The sequence below is a fragment of the Bombina bombina genome, chromosome 12 (assembly GCF_027579735.1).
Source record: "Bombina bombina isolate aBomBom1 chromosome 12, aBomBom1.pri, whole genome shotgun sequence".
In the NCBI taxonomy this organism is placed as follows: Eukaryota; Metazoa; Chordata; class Amphibia; order Anura; family Bombinatoridae; genus Bombina; species Bombina bombina.
Genome location: NC_069510.1, coordinates 88,719,543 through 88,743,894, shown reverse-complemented (window position 1 = coordinate 88,743,894; position 24,352 = coordinate 88,719,543). Strand labels below are relative to the sequence as shown.

At 42.6% G+C, this 24,352-nt stretch overlaps 1 protein-coding gene across 1 annotated transcript in view; it reads left to right on the top strand.

Moving 5' to 3' along the window:
* Window positions 1–24,352, top strand: part of LOC128643093 (protein bicaudal D homolog 2) — a 139,459-nt gene that overhangs the window by 60,206 nt on the left and 54,901 nt on the right. The window contains exon 6 of the mRNA XM_053696038.1: window positions 9,857–10,804. Within this exon, the coding sequence (XP_053552013.1) occupies window positions 9,857–10,804 (948 nt within the window). The remainder of the gene's footprint in view (window positions 1–9,856; window positions 10,805–24,352) is intronic.

Here is a 24,352-nt window from a genome sequence, read left to right as displayed (position 1 = left end):
TGATAAATTACTTTCTCTTGTGATGTATCAAGTCCACGGCCCGCCCTGGCTATTAAGTCAGGTAGTTTTTTTTTTTGTTTAAACTACAGTCACCACTGCACCCTATGGTTTCTCCTTTTTCTTCCTAACCTTCGGTTGAATGAGGGGGTGGAGCTGGAGGGGGAGCTATATGGACAGCTCTGCGGTGTGCTCTCTTTGCCACTTCCTGTTGGGAAGGAGAATATCCCACAAGTAAAGGATGAATCCATTGACTCGATGCATCACAAGAGAAAGTAATTTATCAGGTAAGCATAAATTCTGTTTTGTTTTTTTTTCATCTTGTGCCTACAGCTCTCTTTAGAGCCATTATTTTATTTTAACCCTGTAAATGTACTAGTTGCTAAAGCTCTGCATTTTCATGCTGGCCACACCCTTATCTTGAATCTCCAATCTTACGCTGTGGCAGAGTTTTATGCACTCTGTTGTCAGCTGGCAGCTGTTTTATGCACTCTGTTGTCACACATGCAACACTGAGTGGGAGGTTCACATGTTTGGAGTTTAGCACATTTTAAAGGTTATGTAACATATACAAAAAAAAAAAAAAAAAAAGCCCACGAGTAACCTAGAGCAACTCCGCCAATGCTAAAATGTAAAGCTCCTGCACTGTTTCATACACTAACTTGCATCGTACAATACAGCTGTCAAAAAGCCAACAACCTAACTGATCTGTGAATGCAACTTGCGTCAGAGTGCAAAAATACTTCCAATATAGGGGCATCCCCTATAATGTGGAGCTTTACCACTAGTAAAGAGTTAAAATAAGAACGTCTGAAGAGACCTTGAAGGCATTGGAAGAAAAACACTGTGTAGTAACCATGATATTGTCTATGCCCAGCAGTTTAATGCAGCTTAAAGGTCCATTATAGTGTTTACATTGCATGCTCTAATCCTTTAGAGCATGTCATTTAGCGACACACTAGTGGTGTTTAACCCCCACAGAAAAGTTAAAAACATGGTTAAACTCCTGCTCAGGCTTAGCAGAGCACTGCTGGTCCCAAGCAGAAACGCTTGTTATAGCTGTGAGTATAGTATAGCTTGTAAGCAATGATGGTCGGTCTACCAGCAATGCAGATTCTGCAGCCTGCTTTGCCATCCTGCTTCTTCCACATCCTCCTTCTACTCTCTTGTGCTCAGCCTTGCATTACAATCTATACTCCTGTACTGTGTGTGGACTTCTTCAAAGAGATCAGGTTGGATGTGGGTGAAGTGGACTGTAGAAGCTGTTTCCCCCGGTGAACATCAAGCTTAATTCTTGGAAGTTTGGATCCCTGTGATTTGTTGCCACTGCTGTCCTTTTTCAGGTAACAGGTTTGAAGATAGACTTTGCATAGCTGGAATCTTCACTCTTGTGTAAGTGGTGCATATATAGGGTTTCTTGTTCTCTCCTAGGAGACCTAATAGGGATATAAACTTCAGAGGTGCTACTGAGCTGCAAAGTGCTTAATATGTCCTAAAACACACAGAATATTGAAACCATTTATCAACCGTCGGGTGCAAGGGGAATCTTTTTAATGACTAATTCATATCGGGTTGGTCACAAAATGCTCAAAGTTTGAAAGTAACTTATTACCCCCTTTGAAAGATTTTAATAATATTTATCTTAAAGTGTACGCTAAAATTAGTTTCCCCTTGAATTTGTTTGCAATCACTTGTTATACCATCTGCAGAGTAAAAATGAATGGGAAATTGCTGAGAGATCCTCATCTTATCTCACCAATATTTTGAGAGATAAATTAACTTTTAGTACCTCTGTTTCACTCCCAACCGGGAGTGATTTCTTCTAAACTTTCTTGCTAAGAGCTTTTCTATATTTAGTACTTGGTTATAGAAATTTACAGCATATGTAGAGATAAAACACAGAAACGTCGGTTTCAAATGACTAAATGTAAAGGAGCCATTTGTAAACTATTTAATACATTCCAGTAGGTAAAATGGATCATTGGGTATACGTTAAAGGGGAGGGGGGAAAAAACAGAATTTATGCTTACCTGATAAATTTCTTTCTCTTGTGATGTATCGAGTCCACGGATTCATCCATACTTGTGGGATATTCTCCTTCCCTACAGGAAGTGGCAGAGAGAACCCACAGCAGAGCTGTCTATATAGCGCCTCCCTTAGCTCCACCCCCCAGTCATTCGACCGAAGGCTAGGAAGAAAAAGGAGAAACTATAGGGTGCAGTGGTGACTGAAGTTTTTAAAAAAAAAAAAAAAATATACTACCTGTCTTAGACAGGGCGGGCCGTGGACGCGATACATCACAAGAGAGAGTAATTTATCAGGTAAGCATAAATTCTGTTTTCTCTTGTAAGATGTATCGAGTTTTCATCCATACTTATGGGATACCAATACCAAAGCTTTAGGACACAGATGAAGGGAGGGACAAGACAGGTACCTTAAACGGAAGGCACCACTGCTTGTAGAACCTTTCTCCCAAAAATAGCCTCCGAAGAAGCAAAAGAATAGAATTTGGAAAAAGTATGAAGCGAAAACCAAGTTGCCGCCTTACAAATCTGTTCAACAGAAGCCTCATTTTTAAAAGCCCATGTGGAAATCACTGCTCTAGTAGAATGAGCAGTAATTCTTCTACAAGCCTGAGGAAACGGGGTTATCCCTGTGAAACGCGTCGCTATTATCTCTGTACACTAAAGGAGATTTGCTTTTAACACAGCCAGCTGTAATTGGTTACACTGTTGGTATTTTTATTTTTGTACAAATGATAAATATCAGTTCCACTTTTTACAAGTCTGGTGTTAGTGTGGCAATTTTCATCGCAAGTAACCTAAGGGCTGTCCAGCCTTTCTCCCCTACTTACTCCAGATCGATTTTGCAGTCAGTGACCTAGGCAAAGGGTGCTGTTTGGAGTTCTAGAGCTACAGGATTCCATGAGGGAGATTGCCTTATACAGCCAGCTGGTTTGCTGTTAGAATACCAGCCTGCGTCCATAGGCACAATAGAGTGCCTTCACGTTTGTGAGTACCCTGTATCTTGTCTCGGCTTTTTTTTTTTTTTTTTTGGTCCTCATTGATCTACACATGTGGCGCCTCCGTTTGTTTCCATTACAGTTATCCTTCATAGAAGTTTCATCATCCTTTGGGTGAAGACTGAGAGCTGCCTGTTCTACATATGGACTTTTTGTGACACTATTGGAACTTTTCCATTGCCATATTGATCACATGCTACGTTTGTGTGTGTGTGTGTATATATGTGTGTGTATATATGTGTGTGTATATATATGTGTGTGTGTATATATATATATATATATATATATATATTTATTACATTTTACAAGCCTATATTTTATAATTTTAACTTCTTTACATTACGTATATTGTGTTATGAGATGCAATCTTGGCATTTTCTAATATCCATTTTTACTTTTTAGCGCCCCCTATAGGAGATCTGTGGTACTCAGTATCTTAGATACCCCTGTATTTTTATTCTGTGTTTAAATCTGGTTCTTAAGGTTCTTCAAGGAGTTCCGTTTGAACCTCTTCATTCCATAGATATCAAACTTTTATCTTGGAAAGTTCTTTTTTTGTAGCTATTTCCTCGGCTCGTAGAGTCTCCGAGTTATCTGCCCTACAATGTGATTCTCCTTATCTGATCTTCCATACGGATAAGTTAGTCCTGCGTACCAAACCTGGGTTTTTACCTAAGGTGCTATCTAACAAGAATATCAATCAAGAGATTGTTGTTCCATCCTTGTGTCCTAATCCTTCTTCAAAGAAGGAACGTCTATTACACAATCTGGACGTGGTTCGTGCTTTAAAGTTTTACTTACAAGCTACTAAAGATTTTCGTCAAACATCTGCTTTGTTTGTTGTCTACTCTGGACAGAGGAGAGGTCAAAAGGCTTCGGCAACCTTTCTTTTTGGCTAAGAAGCTTAATCTGCTTAGCCTATGAGACTGCTGGACAGCAGCCTCCTGAAAGGATTACAGCTCATTCTACTAGAGCTGTGGCTTCCATTTGGGCCTTTAAAAATGAGGCTTCTGTTGAACAGATTTGCAAGGCGGCGACTTGGTCTTCGCTTCATAACTTTTCAAAATTCTACAAATTTGATACTTTTGCTTCTTCAGAGGCTATTTTTGGGAGAGAGGTTTTACAGGCAGTGGTACCTGCCATGTCCCTCCCTTCATCCGTGTACTTTAGCTTTGGTATTGGTATCCCACAAGTAATGGATGATCCGTGGACTGGATACACCTTATAAGAGAACACAATTTATGCTTACCTGATAAAATTATTTCTCTTGTGGTGTATCCAGTCCACGGCCCGCCCTGTCATTTTAAGGCAGGTAATTTTTAAATTTAAACTACAGTCACTACTGCACCCTATGGTTTTTCCTTTCTCAGCTTGTTTTCGGTCGAATGACTGGATATGGCAGTTAGGGGAGGAGCTATATAACAGCTCTGCTGTAGGTGTCCTCTTGCAACTTCCTGTTGGGAATGAGAATATCCCACAAGTAATGGATGATCCGTGGACTGGATACACCACAAGAGAAATAAATTTATCAGGTAAGCATAAATTGTGTTTTTTGCATCTGCAGTCCCCTTTTAGCCCTATGTAACAGGCAGTGCGGCGCACCTTAATCTCTGGCTGGAGGTAATTTTTGCCAGCAGGTTTTACCTCTCGGCTTCAATCTGCTGTATCGGCTGCTTTAAATGCTTTACCTATTTCTGGGAAATGTAAGAAAGGTTAAGCATAGTTCCACTGACTTGATGGTTAATCACTCTATTCAGTTCAAGTTGGCTAGCTTGTCTCGCCTTTCTGAGGATGAACTAACCTCTGTTGCATCGGAAGGTGAGCTTTTGGAGTCAGAGGTGTCTGATATTAAATTTCCTCTTGAGGAACCGAATTTTAGGTTTAAAATTGAGCAACTTCGCTTTCTTTTAAAGGAGGTATTGTCTACTTTAGAGGTTCTGGGCGCTAAGCTTCCTGAGGAACCTATTATCCCTAAGTTAGATAGGGTCTACGATGAAAAGAAGGTTCCTGAAATCTTCCCGGTTCCCGTACGAATGGCAAACATTATTTCAAGAGAATGGGAAAAGATTGGGACTCCTTTTTTCATTCATCAAAGTTTACAAAGGTAAAAACCTTACCTCTCCTCTTCACAGCCGGAGCATCTAACCCCGCCCGCAAAACCTCTCTTCATATGTCAGCTAATCACAGCATGGTCTCAGGCAATGTTTGCTCTAGGGGGGGAACCATTATTGGAGGAAGCCGAATTCATCATTGCTGACGTATGAAGAGAGGATCTGCGGGCGGGGAATGCTGCTCTGGCTGTGAAGAGGCAAGTTTTTAAATAAAATGGCTGCTTTGTAAACTTTGATGAATGAAAGGGCCCCTGGTTTTTAATAGTATCTTTAAAAACCGGGCTTTCATTCATCAAAGTTGACCTTCACTTTAAGAAATTGTTTCCGGTCCGTGACTCAAATTTAGAGTTATGGAGTTTCATTCCCAAGGTAGATGGGGCCATATCTACTCTCGCCAAGCGTACTACTATCCCCCTAGAGTAGTGTTTCCCAATCCCGGTCCTCAAGTACCCCCAACAGGCCTGGTTTTCATTATAGATGAACCAGTGCACAGGTGAAGTAATCGGCTGATCAGTAACCAACCTGCTCTCATCCAGCTGATTATTTCACCTGTGCTATAATGAAAACCAGGACTGTTGGGGGTACTTGAGGACCGCGGTTGGGAAACGCTGCCCTAGAGGATAGCTCCTTGTTCAGGGATCCCATGGACAGGAATTTGGAAGGCTATCTAAAGAAAGATATTTCAACATACGGGTCTTCTATTTCAGCCGGCGGCAGCTGTGGCCGCAGTCGTGGATGCAGCTACTTATTGGTGTTTATCAGAATTAATTGAATCCCCCCCGTGGATGATATTCTGGACAGAATTAAGGCTCTTAAGATAGCCAACTACTTTATTTGTGATGCTAATATGCAAATTGTCCGTCTGAATGCTAAGGCTTCAGGTTTTGCAGTCCTATCGCGTAGGGCTCTTTGGTTAAAGTCTTGGTCCTCATATGGTATCCAAGACCATTCTTTCTTTATAGTTTAAGGGGAAGATTTTGTTCGGGCCAGGTCTGGACTCAATCATTTCCACAGTAACAGGAGGGAAGGGTGCCTTCCTTCCCCAGCATAAGAAGGCGAGAACTAAGGGTCGCCAATCCTCTAATTTTCGTTCAGGCAAATCTGAGCTGACTTGATCCTCCTTCAAACCTGAACAGTCTGAGTACTTGGAAACCTAACCAGTCCTGGAACAAGTCAAAGCAGGCCAAGACGTCTACAGATAACAAATCTGCATGAAGGGCTGGATCGAGTAGGGGCAGACTGTCCTTTTTCCTAGAGGCTTGGGTCCAAGACGTTCAGGATCCCAGGATGTTAGAGCAGCCTTTTTAGACTGCTTCCTGGATCTTTTCTCCTTGGGAGTAATCATCCCGGTGCCCACATCAGAAAGGGGTTTGGGTTTTTTTTCAAACCTTTTTGTAGTTCCCAAGGAGGAGGGAACTTATCGCCCAATTCTGGACTTAAAATGTCTCCTGTTTCTCAGGGCCCCCTCCCTCAAAATGGAGACTATCAGGCCCATCCTTCCTTTGATCCAGGAGGGACAGTTCATGACCAGTCTATTTAAAGGATGCATACCTTCATGTTCCGATCCACAAAGTTCATCAGTTTGAGGTTCGCTTTCCTAGATCAACATTTCCAGTTCATAGCCTTGCCATTTGGCTTAGCTACTGCTCCCAGAATTTTCACAAAGGTTTTGGGAGCTCATAGCTGTGGCCAGATCTCAGGGTATCAGTGTCTCTGTTCCTGGACGATATCTTGGTTCAAGCTCCATCTTTTCCTTTGGCAAGATATGAGTCTCTTCTGTGTCTTCTCCGAAATCCCGGATGGGAGATAAATCTTGAAGAGTTCCCTGTTTCCCAGTACAGGGTTGGTTTTTCTCAGAACTATCGACTCAATATCCATGAAGATCTTTCTGACAGATCAGTCGTTCCATGCTGGTTGCAGCACGTCTATCCCTTCAGACTAACCTTAATCCTTTGGCGACTCAGTGCATGAAGGTAACTGGTCTTGTGTCCTCCATGGACATTTATTCCTTTTGCCTGCTTCCATCTCAGACCTCTACAACTATGCATGCTTAGGCAGAGATCACCTAAACCTGTCTGGACAATCTGACGAGAGACAATCTGACGTGCTTCTTGAGACTATCCTGGGAGATTGTGACTACGGATGCCAGCCTCAGGCTGGGGAGCAGTCTGGGGTCCCAAGAGGGCTCGGGGGACGTGGTCCCGAGAAGAATCTTCTCTTCCAATCAATATCTTGGGACTCCGGGCGAATCACAATGCTCTAAGGGCATGACCCCAGCTCTGTTATGCCTGGTAAATAAGATTCCAATCAGACAATATATCCCCGGTGGCTTACAACAACCACTAGGGAGGAACAAGAAGTTCCCTAGCAATGATAGAAGTGTCTCATTCTTCAATGGGCGGAATCTCACAACGGCCTTCTTTCTGCGATTCAACTGGGAAGCAGACTTCCTCAACAGACGATCCTTTCACACGGGGGAGTGGGCTTTCCACCCGAGGTTTTTTCAGAGATAACTCTCAAATGGGGAGTTCTGGAAATAGACCTTATGGCTTTTTGTCTCAATACCAAACTACCCAGGTATGGGTAGAGATCGAGGGATCCTCAGGCGGTGGTATTAGACACGTTAGGGGTTCCATGGAGGTTTATTATTATTTATTATTATTATTATTTTTTCCATTGGCCCTTCTCCCTCGAGTAGTGGCTCGCATCAAGCCCGAGCAGGCTCCGGTGATTCTAATAGCACCATCCTGGCCTCTATGGACCTAGTTTGTGGATTTAATAAGAATGTTTTCCTCCCCTCCGTGAAGGAAACCTTATCGAGCGGATCTTCTAATTCGTGCCCATTCCTACATCAAAATCTAGATTCTCTGAGACTGCATGAAAATTGAACGCTTAGTCTTATCCAAGAGAAGTTTTTCGGATAGTTATAGACCCTTTGATTCAGGCTCGCAAGCCGGTCACTTGCCCTATTTATTATAAGGTGTGGCGAACGTGGTCTTCCAGGGCACAAGGTGAACGTTACCCAAACCCTGTCTTTTCTCAAAGATGATTTGTAGAAGAATCTATCTGCCAGTTCTCTATTGGGTCTGATCTCGGCCCTGTCGGTCTTGCTGCACAAGAGATTAGCAGATCTTCTAGAGGTGCAATCCTTTATTCATGCTCTGGCTAGAATCAGGCCTGTGTTTAAACCTGTTGCTCCTCCTTGGAGCCTCAACCTTGTTTTTTTTTGCAGCAAGCTCTGTTTGAGCCTATGCATTCTATTGATTGATCTTAAGCTCCTATCCTGGAAGGTTTTGTTTTTATTGGCTATTGCCTCTGCTCACAGAGTATCCGAGATCTGCTCTACAGTGTGATCCGCCTTACCTTATTTTTCATGTCGAAAAGGCAGTTCCTAATCCTTCTTCCTCAAAGGAATGTTTGCTCCACAATCTGGATGTTTTACATGCCTTAACATTCTATCTTCAGGATACTAAGGATTTCAGGCAAGCCTTTGTGTTTTATATACTGGTAAGCGCAAGGGCTGAAGTATCATCAGTTTAGCTTATGAGAAGGCTGGACAAAAGTCTCCTGAGGATAATGGCTCATTCCACTAGAGCAGTTTCTTCTTCCTGAGCTTTTAAGAACAAAGCTTCTATGGATCAGATTTGTAGGGCGGCTACCTGGTCCTCCTTGCATACTTTTTCGAAGTTCTATAAGTGATTTTTTATCTTTTGCGGAAGCAGCTTTTGGGAGAAAAGTGTTGTTACAGGCTGTGGTGCCCTCAGATTTTTTTTTGCCCTCACGTTTGGTTCGTTCAGTGACCTCTGGAGCTTGGCTATTGGTTCCGAACAGTAATGAATGAAGCCATGGACTCTCCTTGCCTTTGTAAAGAAAACAAAATTTATGATTGCCAGATAAATTCCTTTCTTTTCTGGCAGGGAGAGTCCACATCCCCAACCGTAATATGTTTTGGGCGGTTTCCCTTTATTTTTTCTTCTGGCATCTCTATACACTTTCTTCTTCTTTTCCTTGTTCCCTCGGCCGAATGACTGGAGGGATAGGCGAAGTGGGAGGATATGTATAGCCTTTGGCTAGGGTGTCTTTGCCGCCTCCTGGTGGCCAGGTGTTGATATTCCCAACAGTAATGAATGAAGTTGTGGACTCTCCCTGCCATGAAAGAAAGGAATTTATCTGGTAAGCATAAACTTTTTTTACTTAATGTCCCTTAATGTTCTCAATTACTGCTCTAGAGCAGTGTTAAACACATTTTCAAAAATAGGCTAGTGCTGTCCACTTTTTATCATAATGCATCTTATTCTGCACTACAGCTATGGCACCAAAAGTTAAGCCATAAGAGCAAAAGAAACTGAGTTTCGAACCAAAGCTCCTTAGGGATGTGCATCTTTGTATGTAATTTAATAAGGAACTATGCATAATTTAAAATACTTTAAAATAAGGGAACTGAATTGCAAATATAATGGTGTTTCCACCCCCCACAATCCATGTAGGCTGAGTATGGAATGCAGATTATTTTCACTCCTATATGATGCACAGTTTTTGGTTGATGCGTGCAGGTGTCAGTCAAGGCATTTTTAAGGGTTATGTACTGCAAAACCATTACAATTGTGCTGACTGGCAGGTTTTCAGCACTTCAAACTTTTTATTTTGTATGCATGTCTGTTGTAATGTATCAAATCTGTAAGGCATACATTTTAAAAAACTTGACTTTTGTTCATTTTTTGACCAGGTTGATCATGAGAAAGCCTCCCTGACTGAAAACATGCAAGAGCTGCAGAGAAACTTGGATGCTGCTAGACAATGTTTGTGTAAACAACAGGAGCGAAACGATGAGCTGATTGAACAGATTAAAGCTTTGCAGAAACGTCATGAGCTTGGCAGTGGTACATTGGATAATACCCATGACATTGTGAAATGCAATTGTGGTCTAGATAATACTGATGTGTCCAAACTGAAAAATGAGTTAAAAGTTCTCAAACAACAATGCGAAATACTTGAACATAAATATAGAGAGGAGAAAGCAGAATGGGAGTCAACCATGCTAAGTGCTGCCGACAAACTCAAATTACACTTAAAACTTGAAAAAAATGATCAAGAACATTTGTTAGAGTTGCAGGAAGAGTTGAGGACTGCAAAGAGATTATACTGTGACTTTCAAAGCAAGCTTGGTCTGGCCCAGGATGAGCTGTTGTCTTTTACGGAGGAGCTTGCACATCTCTATCACCATGTCTGCATGCGTAACAATGTGACGCCCAACCGAGTAATGTTAGATTACTATAAGGATGGAAAAGGAGCTAAATTAAATTTCAGAAAAAGGAAGTCTTCAGATTATTTTGGAAAGTTTTTGGTCAACCCAGACCTGGAGATTACAGAGGTGCAAAGCGGTGAGCAATCTCCTCTAAGCAGCCCTGGCTCTTCCTTTGGGTCAGACTGTGGTGACTCTTCAAGAGAACCTCTTAATATCACCCATCTTATAGCAATTGTTAAGGACCAAATAAAGCATCTACAGGGAGCTATTGCCGTTTCCTGGCAGCAAACATCACTACAATCCATCACATCTGAAATGGAGAAGGACAAAGATGTTTTAGTGGAGGAAATAATGAAACTGAAAGCGTTGCTAAGCACTAAGAGAGAGCAAATAGCCACTCTGAGGACAGTTCTGAAGGCTAATAAACAGGTACATTTTGTAATTATCAGGGCTCCCGGTTTTATGTTATTTATTTTTTAAATGTTCCGCACTTGTATAATTGTCTTTTTGTATATTGAGCCTGTATAAGTGTTTTTATATTCTAAATAATAAATTAAGTTAGTAATCTTAACGTTTGTGTTTGTTTTTATTTAAGAAATCTGGGACCTGTCAATTTTCTGAGCTTGATCTCTTAAAGGGACATAAAACAAGTTATCCCATGCATATTATAGAGCACATTTAACAATGTGAATTCTTGATTTAAAGTGTTTTTTTAAAAATTGATACTGACCGGAAGTGTTTGCACAAACTATCCTTTGGGATAGATTGCGTACTGGCTGATACTCTTGCAGCTTTATTGGTGGACAGTGACACACCACCAGAAGTATAAAACAAAATATACAGAATTTTATTTTAAATCTCAGAAACATCTTTTCAAAAACTATTATACAATTTATAAAAATGCTCTTGTATGCAACAAAATATACAATGCGGACAAAGTTAAACATGTAGTTAACCGGGAGCCACATAGGATAATTCCCCCATCAGTATAAGTTAAGATTTTGAAAGTATATCCAGTCTGTAAATATTTTTTATAAAAAAAAAATTATGCCATGGATGTTATGCCTTTTCTTTTACTTAAAGGGACACTGAACCCAAATTTTTTCTTTCGTGATTCAGATAGAGCATGCAATTTTAAGCAACTTTCTAATTTACTCCTATTAATTTTTCTTTGTTTTCTTGCTATCTTTATTTGGCATCTAAGCTTTTTTTGGCTTTCAGAACTCTGGACAGCACTTTTTTTTTATTGGTGGTTGAATTTATCCACCAATCAGCAAGGACAACCCAGGTTGTTCACCAAAAATGGGCCGACATCTAAACTTAAATTCTTGCATTTAAAATAAAAATACCAACAGAATAAAGAAAATTTGATAATAGGAGTAAATTAGAAAATTGCTTAAAATGTCATGCTCTATCTGAATCATGAAAGAAAAAATTTGGGTACATTGTCCCTTTAATCAATGAAATGCGTGCCTGTGATTTAGAGAGACAAAAACTTTAAATAGATTTTAAAAACAAATCGCAAAGAATCAAGGCCAGCCCTTTTTTTTTATGTAAGCAATTTGATTAAAAGGGATTCTCTAATCAGTATGTGGAAACAGGAAAGAAACATAAATCCAACACTGTAGAATTCCCTTGTTCCCACCTTGAATATTGAGTGCTGTTTTGAACAACATGTCTCAGCAAAGGATTTTGCTAGTAAAGGTGTGTGTTTGTGTGTGTTGTTTTTTTGTTTTGTTTTTTTGAGGACTTAATTTTAGAAATTAATAATCAGGTTTAGGTAATGTGGTTACCTTTTTTATGTAAATGTTTAGGCATAGGTGGAATTTTTGGCATTTAATTTGCTAAATAAACACCAAATATGTGCAGACAGCGGCATAATTAGAACATTCAGCATTTTCTGTCACTGAATATGTGCTAATCCTGATCTGTGTGTTGCACTTTCTCACTAATATATCTGGCACTAAAAATTGTTTAATGCTGACTGGAGCCATATTTGGCATTTGTTGTGTGGCTTAAAATTTAGGAACCAGGAAGAAAGTTTAAAAACTTATTTTCTCCTGTTAAGTGTAGTCAGTCCACGGGTCATCCATTACTTATGGAATATTTCTCTTCCTAACAGGAAACTGCAAGAGAATTACCCAGCAGAGCTTGCTATATAGCTCCTCCCCTCACCTGTCATACTCAGTCATTCTCTTGCAGCCTAACTAGATAGGAAGCTGTGAGAGATCTGTGGTGTTTTTTTTTAACTTAGTTTATTTCTACAATCAAAAGTTTGTTATTTTTAAATGGCACCGGAGTGTGCTGTTTATTCTCAGGCAGCTTTAGAAGAAGAATCTGCCTGGGTTTTTTTCTATGGTCTTAGCAGACGTAACTAAGACCCACTGGCTGTTCTCATCTGAGGCGTGAGGTAACTTCAGAGAAGGGGAATAGCATGCAGGGTCCCCCTGCAACAGAGGTATGTGCAGTAAATTATTTTCTGAGGAATGGAATTGACTGAGAAAATACTGCTGATACCAATGTAAAGTAAGTTCAGCCTTAAATGCAGTGATAGCGACTGGTATCAGGCTGATGTGTGTGTGTGTGCACTGAATGTATTTTCTAAGGAATGGAATTGACTCTGAAAATACTGTAAATACTGAAATAATGTATGAGCCTTAACTGCAGTAAAAGCGACTGGTAGCAGGCTTGTAAATAATAATACATAACTTTTAAATGTATGTTTAAAACGTTTACTGGCATGTTAATCTTTTTTTGTGAGGTACTTGGTGATAAAACTTATTGGGGCTTGATTTTTACCACATGGCCATTTTTGTTTTCTGCATAGAAACAGTTTCTGAGCTTCCCCACTGTTGTAATATGAGTGGGAGGGGCCTATTTTAGCGCTTTTTTGCGCAGTAAAAATTCAGTCACAATCTGTCTACTTCATCCTCCATGATCCAGATCGTCTCTAGAGAGCTCAGGGGTCTTCAAAATCCATTTTGAGGGAGGTAATCAGTCACAGTAGTCCTGTGACAGTGTATTTGACTGTGAGAAAAACGTTAATTATATAATTGTTATCCGTTTTTGGGTACTAAGGGGTTAATCATCCATTTGCTGGTGGGTGCAATCCTTTGCTAACTTAATACATTTACTGTGAAAATTTGGTTGCTATAACTATTTTGGTCATTGTTATTTCAACTGTGTCAGTTTTTCTGTGCTTCTTAAAGGCACAGTAACGTTTTTTTATATTGCTTGTAAATTAATTTTGAAAAGTATTTCCAAGTTTGCTAGTCTCATTGCTAGTTTGTTTAAACATGTCTGACTCAGATGAATCTCTTTGTTCACTATGTTTAAAGGCCAATGTGGAGCCCAATAGAAATTTATGTACTAATTGCATTGATGCTACTTTAAATAAGTCAATCTTTACATGTAAAGAAATTATCACCAGACGACGAGGGGGAAGTTATGCCGACTAACTCTCCTCACGTGTCAGTACCTGCGCCTCCCGCTCAGGAGGTGCGTGATTTTGTGGCGCCAAGTACATCAGGGAGGCCCTTACAAATCACTTTGCAAGACATGGCTACTGTTATGACAGAAGTATTATCTAAGTTGCCAGATTTAAGAGGCAAGCGCGATAGCTCTGGGTTAAGGATAGAGCGCGCGGATGAGATGAGAGCCATGTCAGATACTGCGTCACAGTTTGCAGAACGTGAGGACGGAGAGCTTCATTCTGTGGGTGACGGATCTGATCCAGGGAGACTGGATTCAGAGATTTCCAATTTTAAATTTAAGCTAGAGAACCTCCGCACATTGCTAGGGGAGGTATTAGCGGCTCTGAATGATTGTAACACGGTTGCAATTCCAGAGAAATTATGTAGGTTGGATAAATACTATGCGGTACCGGTGTATACTGACGTATTTCCTATACCAAAAAGGCTTACAGAGATTATTAGCAAGGAGTGGGATAGACCTGGTGTGCCTTTTACCCCTCCTCCCATATTTAGGAAAATGTTTCCTATTGACGCCACCACACGAGACTTATGGCAGATGGTCCCTAAGGTGGAGGGAGCAGTTTCTACTTTAGCTAAGCGTACCACTATCCCGGTGGAGGATAGTTGTGCCCTTTCAGATCCAATGGATAAAAAATTAGAGGGTTACCTTAAGAAAATGTTTGTTCAACAAGGTTTTATTTTACAGCCCCTTGCATGCATTGCGCCTGTCACTGCTGCGGCAGCATTCTGGTTTGAGTCTCTGGAAGAGGCCATTCCCTCAGCTCCATTGGATGAAATAATGAACAAGCTTAAAACACTTAAGCTAGCTAACGCATTTGTTTCTGATGCCGTTGTGCATTTAACCAAACTTACGGCTAAGAACTCCGGATTCGCCATCCAAGCGCGCAGAGCGCTATGGCTTTAATCCTGGTCAGCTGACGTGACTTCTAAATCCAAATTGCTTAATATTCCTTTCAAAGGGCAGACCTTATTCGGGCCCGGCTTGAAAGAAATTATTGCTGACATTACGGGAGGTAAGGGCCATGCTCTACCTCAGGACAGGGCCAAATCAAAGGCCAAACAGTCTAATTTTTGTGCCTTTCGTAACTTCAAGGCAGGAGCAGCATCAACTTCCTCCGCTCCAAAACAGGAAGGAGCTGTGGCTCGTTACAGGCAGGGCTGGAAAATTAACCAGTCCTGGAACAGGGGCAAGCAGGCCAAGAAACCTGCTGCTGCCCCCAAGACAGCATGAAGAGAGGGCCCCCTATCCGGAAACGGATCTAGTGGGGGGCAGACTTTCTCTCTTCGCCCAGGCTTGGGCAAGAGATGTCCAGGATCCCTGGGCGTTGGAGATCATATCCCAGGGATACCTCCTGGACTTCAAGACTTCTCCTCCACGGGGGAGATTTCATCTTTCAAGGTTATCAGCAAACCAAACAAAGAGGCGTTTCTACGCTGTGTACAAGACCTCTTACTAATGGGGGTAATCCACCCAGTTCCGCGGACGGAACACGGGCAGGGATTCTATTCAAATCTATTTGTGGTTCCCAAAAAAGAGGGAACCTTCAGACCAATCTTGGACTTAAAAATCCTAAACAAATTTCTAAGAGAGCCATCATTCAAAATGGAGACTATTCGAACCATCCTTCCCATGATCCAAGAGGGTCAGTACATGACCACGGTGGACTTAAAGGATGCCTACCTTCACATACCGATTCACAAGGACCATTACCGGTATTTGAGATTTGCCTTCCTAGACAGGCATTACCAGTTTGTAGCTCTTCCCTTCGGATTAGCTACGGCTCCAAGAATCTTTACAAAAATTCTAGGATCACTTCTGGCGGTACTAAGACAGAGAGGCATAGCGGTGACTCCGTACCTAGACGACATTCTGATACAAGCGTCAAGTTTTCAAACTGCCAAGTCTCATACAGAGATAGTTCTGGCATTTCTGAGGTCGCATGGGTGGAAGGTGAACGTGGAAAAGAGTTCTCTATTACCACTTACAAGAGTTCCCTTTCTAGGGACTTTTATAGATTCTGTAGAGATGAAAATTTACCTGACAGAGGCCAGGTTATTAAAACTTCTAAATGCTTGCCGTGTACTTCACTCCATTCCTCACCCGTCAGTAGCTCAGTGCATGGAAGTAATCGGCTTAATGGTAGCGGCAATGGACATAGTACCATTTGCGCGCCTGCATCTCAGACCGCTGCAATTGTGCATGCTAAGTCAGTGGAACGGGGATTACTCAGATTTGTCCCCCCTACTAAATCTGGATCAAGAGACCAGAGATTCTCTTCTATGGTGGCTCTCTCAGCCACATCTGTCCAAGGGGATGACCTTTCGCAGGCCAGATTGGACGATTGTAACAACAGACGCCAGCCTTCTAGGCTGGGGAGCAGTCTGGAATTCCCTGAAAGCTCAGGGATTATGGACTCGGGAGGAGAAACTCCTCCCAATAAATATTCTGGAGTTAAGAGCAATATTCAATGCTCTCCTAGCTTGGCCTCAGTTAGCAACTCTGAGGTTCATCAGATTTCAGTCGGACAACATCACGACTGTGGCTTATATCAACCATCAAGGGGGAACCAGAAGTTCCCTAGCGATGTTGGAAGTCTCAAAGATAATTCGCTGGGCAGAGTCTCACTCTTGCCACCTGTCAGCGATCTACATCCCAGGCGTGGAGAACTGGGAGGCGGATTTTCTAAGTAGACAGACGTTTCATCCGGGGGAGTGGGAACTTCATCCGGAGGTCTTTGCTCAACTGGTTCGTCGTTGGGGCAAACCAGATCTGGATCTCATGGCGTCTCGTCAGAACGCCAAGCTTCCTTGTTACGGATCTAGGTCCAGGGACCCGGGAGCGGTGCTGATAGATGCTCTGACAGCCCCTTGGGTCTTCAACATGGCTTATGTGTTTCCACCATTCCCAATGCTTCCTCGTTTGATTGCCAAGATCAAACAGGAGAGAGCTTCGGTGATTCTGATGGCGCCTGCGTGGCCACGCAGGACCTGGTATGCAGACCTAGTGGACATGTCGTCCTGTCCACGTGGTCTCTGCCTCTGAGACAGGACCTTCTAATTCAGGGTCCTTTCAAACATCCAAATCTAATTTCTCTGAGGCTGACTGCATGGAGATTGAATGCTTGATTCTATCAAAGCGTGGTTTCTCGGAGTCGGTTATTGATACCTTAATACAAGCTAGGAAGCCTGTTACCAGAAAAATTTACCATAAAATATGGCGTAAATATTTACATTGGTGCGAATCCAAGTGTTACTCATGGAGTAAGGTTAGGATTCCTAGGATATTGTCCTTTCTACAAGAGGGTTTAGAAAAGGGCTTATCTACTAGTTCGTTAAAGGGACAGATTTCTGCTCTGTCTATTCTTCTACACAAACGTCTGGCTGAAGTTCCAGACGTTCAGGCTTTCTGTCAGGCTTTAACTAGGATTAAGCCTGTGTTAAGTCTGTTGCTCCGCCGTGGAGCTTAAACTTAGTTCTTAATGTTCTTCAAGGCGTTCCATTTGAACCCCTTCATTCCATTGATATCAAGTTGTTATCTTGGAAAGTTCTGTTTTTGATGGCTATTTCCTCGGCTCGGAGAGTCTCTGAGTTATCTGCCTTACATTGTGATTCTCCTTATCTGATTTTCCATTCAGACAAGGTAGTTCTGCGTACTAAACCTGGGTTCTTACCTAAGGTAGTTACTAACAAGAATATCAATCAAGAGATTGTTGTTCCATCTCTGTGTCCTAACCCTTCTTCAAAGAAGGAACGACTTTTGCATAATCTGGACGTAGTCCGTGCCCTGAAATTCTATTTGCAGGCAACTAAGGATTTTCGTCAAACTTCTTCCCTGTTTGTCGTTTACTCTGGACAGAGGAGAGGTCAAAAGGCTTCGGCTACCTCTCTCTCTTTTTGGCTTCGTAGCATAATACGATTTAGCCTATGAGACTGCTGGACAGCAGCCCCCTGAAAGGATTACAGCTCATTCTACTAGAGCTGTGGCTTCCACCTGGGCCTTTAAAAATGAGGCCTCTGTTGAACAGATTTGCAAGGCTGCGTCTTGGTCTTCGCTTCACACTTTTTTTTCAAAATTTTACAAATTTGACACTTTTGCTTCCTCGGAGGCTGTGTTTGGGAGAAAGGTACTTCAGGCAGTGGTTCCTTCTGTTTAATGTTCCTGCCTTGTCCCTCCCTTCATCCGTGTACTTTAGCTTTGGTATTGGTATTCCATAAGTAATGGATGACCCGTGGACTGACTACACTTAACAGGAGAAAACATAATTTATGCTTACCTGATAAATTCCTTTCTCCTGTAGTGTAGTCAGTCCACGGCCCGCACTGTTTTTACGGCAGGTCTAAATTTTAATTAAACTCCAGTCACCACTGTACCCTATGGTTCCTCCTTTCTCGTATGCTTGGTCGAATGACTGAGTATGACAGGAGGAGCTATATAGCAAGCTCTGCTGGGTAATTATCTTGCAGTTTCCTGTTAGGAAGAGAAATATTCCATAAGTAATGGATGACCCGTGGACTGACTACACTACAGGTGAAAGGAATTTATCAGGTAAGCATAAATTATGTTTTCTCCAACATTGGTGTGTCCGGTCCACGGTTTCATCCTTACTTGGGATATTCTCCTCCCCTACAGGAAATGGCAAGGAGAGCACACAGCAAGAGCTCTCCATATAGCCCCCCCCCTCTGGCTCCGCCCCCCAGTCATTCTCCTTGCCGCTCTGAACAAGTAGCATCTCCATGGAGATGGTGAGGAGTTTGTGGTGTTGTAGTTTTTTTTTTTTTCTTCTATCAAGAGTTTATTTTAAAATAGTGCCGGTTTGTACTATTTACTCTACAACAGAAAATGAAGAAGATTTCTGTTAAAAGAGTATGATTTTAGCAGCAGTAACTAAAATCAATTGCTGTTCCCACGCAGGACTGTTGAGCCCAGATAACTTCAGTTGGGGGGAACAGTTTGCAGACTTATCTGCTTCAGGTACGATTAGTCATATTTCTAACAAGACATGTTAATGCTAGAAGACTGTCAGTTTTTCCCTTAGGGGATCGGTAAGCCATTTTCTTAGGGGATCGGTAAGCCATTTTCTTAGATTCATAACAGATTAAGGCTTATAAATGGGCTCTATACTGGTTGACACTATTGTGGGCTAAATGGATTGGTTTATATCAGATTTATTGGACATTTAGAGTGTTTTTTTGTGTTATAAAAGCACTTTTGGGAAAAAAAAAATTTCCGCCTGGCATCTAGTTAGACTACTACTTTAGTCAGAAAGGCCCCTTCACTCTGGTAATGCAGATGGAGGCCCCGTTTTCGCGCCTCAGTTGCGCAGTTTATTTCCTTGGCAGTGCATGCAGCTTCATTTGAGGGTCCTGTGGGTAAAGAAAACGGACTCAGGAAGGTTTATTTCAGTGCTGAATCACTTTAAGGGAAGGTAAAAAGCCGCAGCAAGGCTGTGGCAGTGATTGTTGTGTGATAAAATTGTTTATTTGAACAAATAGCTCCATTTTGCTCATTTTAAGGGTTAAAGTCTTGAAACTAGGTGTGCAATACTTTCAAGGCACTAGGACTCTGGGGTGCAAATTTTGTAAAAATCGGACATTGCCTTCATAGTTTTTCAAACTTTCAGAAATAAAGTGTGCTTGTTTATTATTTAAAGAGACAGTAACGCTTTTCTTTAAAAACGTTTTTATTGCATTATTAGCCTGCCATATTCTGTCTAACATGTCTGTACCTTCAGATAGCTTATGCTCTGTATGTATATAAGCCAAGGTGGTTCCCCCTATTAATGTTTTGTGCAAATTGTGTCATAGCGTCCAAACAAAGTAAGGACAGTACTGTCACATTTAATAAGATTGCCCAGGATGATTCTTCATGTGAAGGTAGTGGGGATAGTTTATCATCCTCTCCTTCTGTGTCAACACCAGTTTTGCCCGCGCAGGCGATACCTAGTACAACTAGCGCGCCAATGCTGGTTACTATGCAGCAATTAACTGCAGTGATGGATAATTCTATAGCAAATCTATTATCCAAACTGCCATCCTATTCTAGAAAGCGTGATTGCTCAGTTTTTAAATACAGAAGATGAGCAGGTTAGCGCTGAGGACAATTTATCAGTTGTTCCCTCACATCAATATGAGTATAGCAGTGAGGGAGGGCCTGTCTGAAGGGGAAGTTTCTGATGCAGGAAAAGTTCCTCAGCATGCAGATACTGCTATAGTGATTTTTAAATTTAAGTTGGAACACCTCCGCGCCCTGCTTAAGGAGGTCCTAACTACTCTAGATGATTGTGATTCTCTGGTAATTCCAGAGAAATTGTGCAAGATGGACAAATTCTTAGAGGTTCCAGTGCACGCTGATGCCTATCCGATACCCAAGCGGGTGGCGGACATAGTGACTAAGGAGTGGGAAAAGCCAGGTATACCTTTTGTTCCACCTCCTATATTCAAGAAAATGTTCCCCATTGTCGACCCTAGAAAGGACACATGGCAGACGGTTCCTAAGGTTGAGGGGGCGGTTTCAGTGTTAGCTAAGCGCACAACTATTCCTATTGAGGACAGTTGCGTTTTCAAAGATCCTATGGATAAAAGATTAGAAGGACTGTTAAAAAAATTTTTATTCAGCAGGGCTTCCTTCTTCAACCAATCTCGTGCATTATTCCTGTCACTACCGCAGCGTATTTTGGTTCGAGGAACTGGAAATTTCGCTTCAAAGGGAGACTCCATATGATGAAGTCATGGACAGAATTCACGCACTTAAGTTGGTTAATTCTTTTATTTTGGATGCCGCTTTTCAATTAGCTAAGTTAGCGGCGAAAAATTCAGGGTTTCCTATAGTGGCGCGCAGAGCGCTTTGGCTAAAATCCTGGTCGGCGAATGTGTCATCCAAGAACAAATTGCTTAATATTCCTTTCAAGGGTAAGACCCTATTTGGGCCGGAATTGAAAGAGATCATTTCAGACATTACTGGTGGAAAGGGATATGCCCTCCCACAAGAAAGGCCTTTTAAGGCTAAGAACAAATCTAATTTTCGTTCCTTTCGCAATTTCAGGAACGGACCAATTTGCTAACTCTGCGGCCTCCAGACAAGAAGGCAACACTTCCCAACCTAAACCAGCATGGAAACCATTGCAAGGTTGGAACTAGGGTAAACAGGCCAAAAAGCCTGCTGCTGCTACCAAGACAGCATGAAGGGGTAGCCCCGATCTGGGACCGGATCTAGTAGGGGGCAGACTCTCTCTCTCTTTGCTCAGGCTTGGGCAAGAGATGTTCCGGATCCCTGGACACTAGAATAGTCTCTCAGGGATATCTTCTAGAATTCAAGGAACTTCCTCCAAAGGGAAGGTTCCACATGTCTCGCTTATCTTCAGACTAGATGAAGAGACAGGCATTCTTACACTGCGTAGGAGACATAGTAAAGATGGGAGTGATACACCCAGTTCCAATAACGGAACAAGGAAGATTTTTCCAACAATCCAGGAGGGTCAATACATGACTACCGTGGATTTAAAGGATGCGTACTTGCATATTCCTATCCACAAAGATCTCCATTAGTTCCTGAGGTTCGCCTTCCTGGAAAGACAGTTCGTGGCTCCTCCATTCGGTTTAGCCACTGCTCCCAGAATTTTCACAAAGGTGCTAGGGTCCCTTCTAGCGGTATTAAGACCGAGGGGCATTGCTATAGCACCTTATCTAGACGACATTCTAACCCAAGCGCCGTCTCTTTCCAAAGCAAAGGCCCATACAAGACATTGTTCTAGCCTTTCTCAGATCTCACGGGTGGAAGGTGAACGTAGAAAACAGTTCCCTGTTCCCGTCAACAAGAGTTCCCTTTCTGGGAACAATAATAGATTCTATGGAAATGAGGATATTCCTGACAGAGGTCAGAAAATCAAAACTTCTGAGCGCCTGTCAAGTTCTTCACTTTATTCTGCAGCCTTCCATAGCTCAGTGCATGGAAGTAATAGGATTAATGGTCGCAGCGATGGACATACGGTAGTTCCTTTTGCTCAAATTCAACTAAGACCATTACAACTGTGCATGCTCAATCAGTGGAATGGGGATTATGCATACTTGTCTCCTCAGATTCAAGTAGACCAGGTAATCAGGGATTCTCTCCGCTGGTGGTTGTATCAGGATCACCTGTTTCAGGGAATGAGTTTCCGCAGACCAGAGTGGGTCATCGTCACGACCGACGCCAGTCTCTTAGGCTGGGGCGCGGTCTGGGACTCTCTGAAACCTCAAGGTCTATGGTCTCGAGAAGAGTCTTTTCTTCCGATAAACATTTTAGAACTGAAAGCGATATTCAATGCGCTCCTGGTTTGGTCTCACCTGTTAAAGGTCAAATTCATATGGTTCCAGTCGGATAACATGATGACTGTAGCGTACATCAATCATCAGGGGGGATCAAAGAGTTCCTTGGCGATGAGAGAGGTATCCAAGATCATCAAATGGGCGGAGGATCACTCCTGCCATCTATCTGCAATTCACATCCCAGGAGTAGACAACTGGGAGGCGGATTATTTGAGTCAGACTTTCCATCCGGGGGAGTGGGCACTCCACCCGGAGGTCTTTGCCCAGTTAACTCAACTATGGGGCATTCCAGACATGGATCTGATGGCGTCTCGTCAGAACTCCAAGGTTCCTCGATACGGGTCCAGATCCAGGGATCCCAAGGCGACACTAGTGGATGCATTGGTGGCGCCTTGGTCGTTCAATCTAGCTTATGTGTTTCCACCGTTCCCTCTCCTTCCCAGGCTTGTAGCCAGGATCAAACAGGAGAAGGCCTCGGTGATTCTGATAGCTCCTGCGTGGCCACACAGGACTTAGTATGCAGACCTGGTGAATATGTCATCGGCTCCACCATGGAAGCTACCTCTCTTTACTTTTGGCTGAAAAGCATCATCCGATTGGCTTATGAGACTGCTGGACGGCAGCCTCCTGAATAATTTACAGCTCATTCTACTAGAGCTGTGGCTTCCACATGGGCCTTCAAGAACGAGGCTTCTGTTGATCAGATCTGTAGGGCAGCGACTTGGTCTTCCCTGCATACTTTGCCAAATTTTACAAATTCGATACTTATGCTTCTTCGGAGGCTATTTTTGGGAGAAAGGTTTTGCAAGCCGTGGTGCCTTTCGTTTAGGTAACCTGATTTGCTCCCTCCCTTCATCAGTGTCCTAAAGCTTTGGTATTGGTTCCCACAAGTAAGGATGAAACCGTGGACCGGACACACCAATGTTGGAGAAAACAGAATTTATGTTTACCTGATAAATTACTTTCTCCAACGGTGTGTCCGGTCCACGGCCCGCCCTGGTTTTTTAGTTAGGTTTGAAAAATTTCTTTCTTTCTTTATACACTACAGTCACCACGGCACCCTATAGTTTCTCCTTTTTCTCCTAACCGTCGGTCGAATGACTGGGGGGCGGAGCCAGAGGGGGGGCTATATGGACAGCTCTTGCTGTCTGCTCTCCTTGCCATTTCCTGTAGGGGAGGAGAATATCCCACAAGTAAGGATGAAACCGTGGACCGGACACACCGTTGGAGAAAGAAATTTATCAGGTAAACAAATTCTCTTTTTTCCTATACCTAAAAGGCTTACAGAAATTATTAGCAAGAAGTGGGATAGACCGGGTGTGCCTTTTTCCCCACCTCCTATATTTAGAAAAATGTTTCCAATAGACGCCACTACACGGGACTTATGGCAGACGGTCACTAAGGTGGAGGGAGCAGTTTCTACTTTAGCAAAGCGTACTACTATCCCGGTTGAGGACAGTTGTGCTTTTTCAGATCCAATGGATAAAAAATTGGAGGGTTACCTTAAGAAAATGTTTATTCAACAAGGTTTTATTTTACAGCCCCTTGCATGCATTGCGCCTGTCACGGCCGCGGCGGCATTCTGGTTTGAGGCCCTGGAAGAGGCCATCCATACAGCTCCATTGACTGAAATTATTGACAAGCTTAGAACACTTAAGCTAGCTAACTCATTTGTTTCTGATGCCATTGTTCATTTGACTAAACTAACGGCTAAGAATTCCGGATTCGCCATCCAAGCGCGTAGGGCGCTATGGCTTAAATCCTGGTCAGCTGACGTGACTTCGAAGTCTAAATTACTCAACATTCCTTTCAAGGGGCAGACCTTATTCAGGCCTGGTTTGAAGGAAATTATTGCTGACATTAATGGAGGCAAGGGTCACACCCTTCCTCAGGACAGGGCCAAAGCAAAGGCCAAACAGTCTAATTTTCGTGCCTTTCGAAATTTCAAGGCAGGTGCAGCATCAACTTCCTCCGCTTCAAAACAAGAGGGAACTTTTGCTCAATCTAAGCAGGCCTGGAAACCTAACCAGTCCTGGAACAAAGGCAAGCAGGCCAGAAAGCCTGCTGCTGCCTCTAAGACAGCATGAAGGAACGGCCCCCTATCCGGCGACGGATCTAGTAGGGGGCAGACTTTCTCTCTTCGCCCAGGCGTGGGCAAGAGATGTTCAGGATCCCTGGG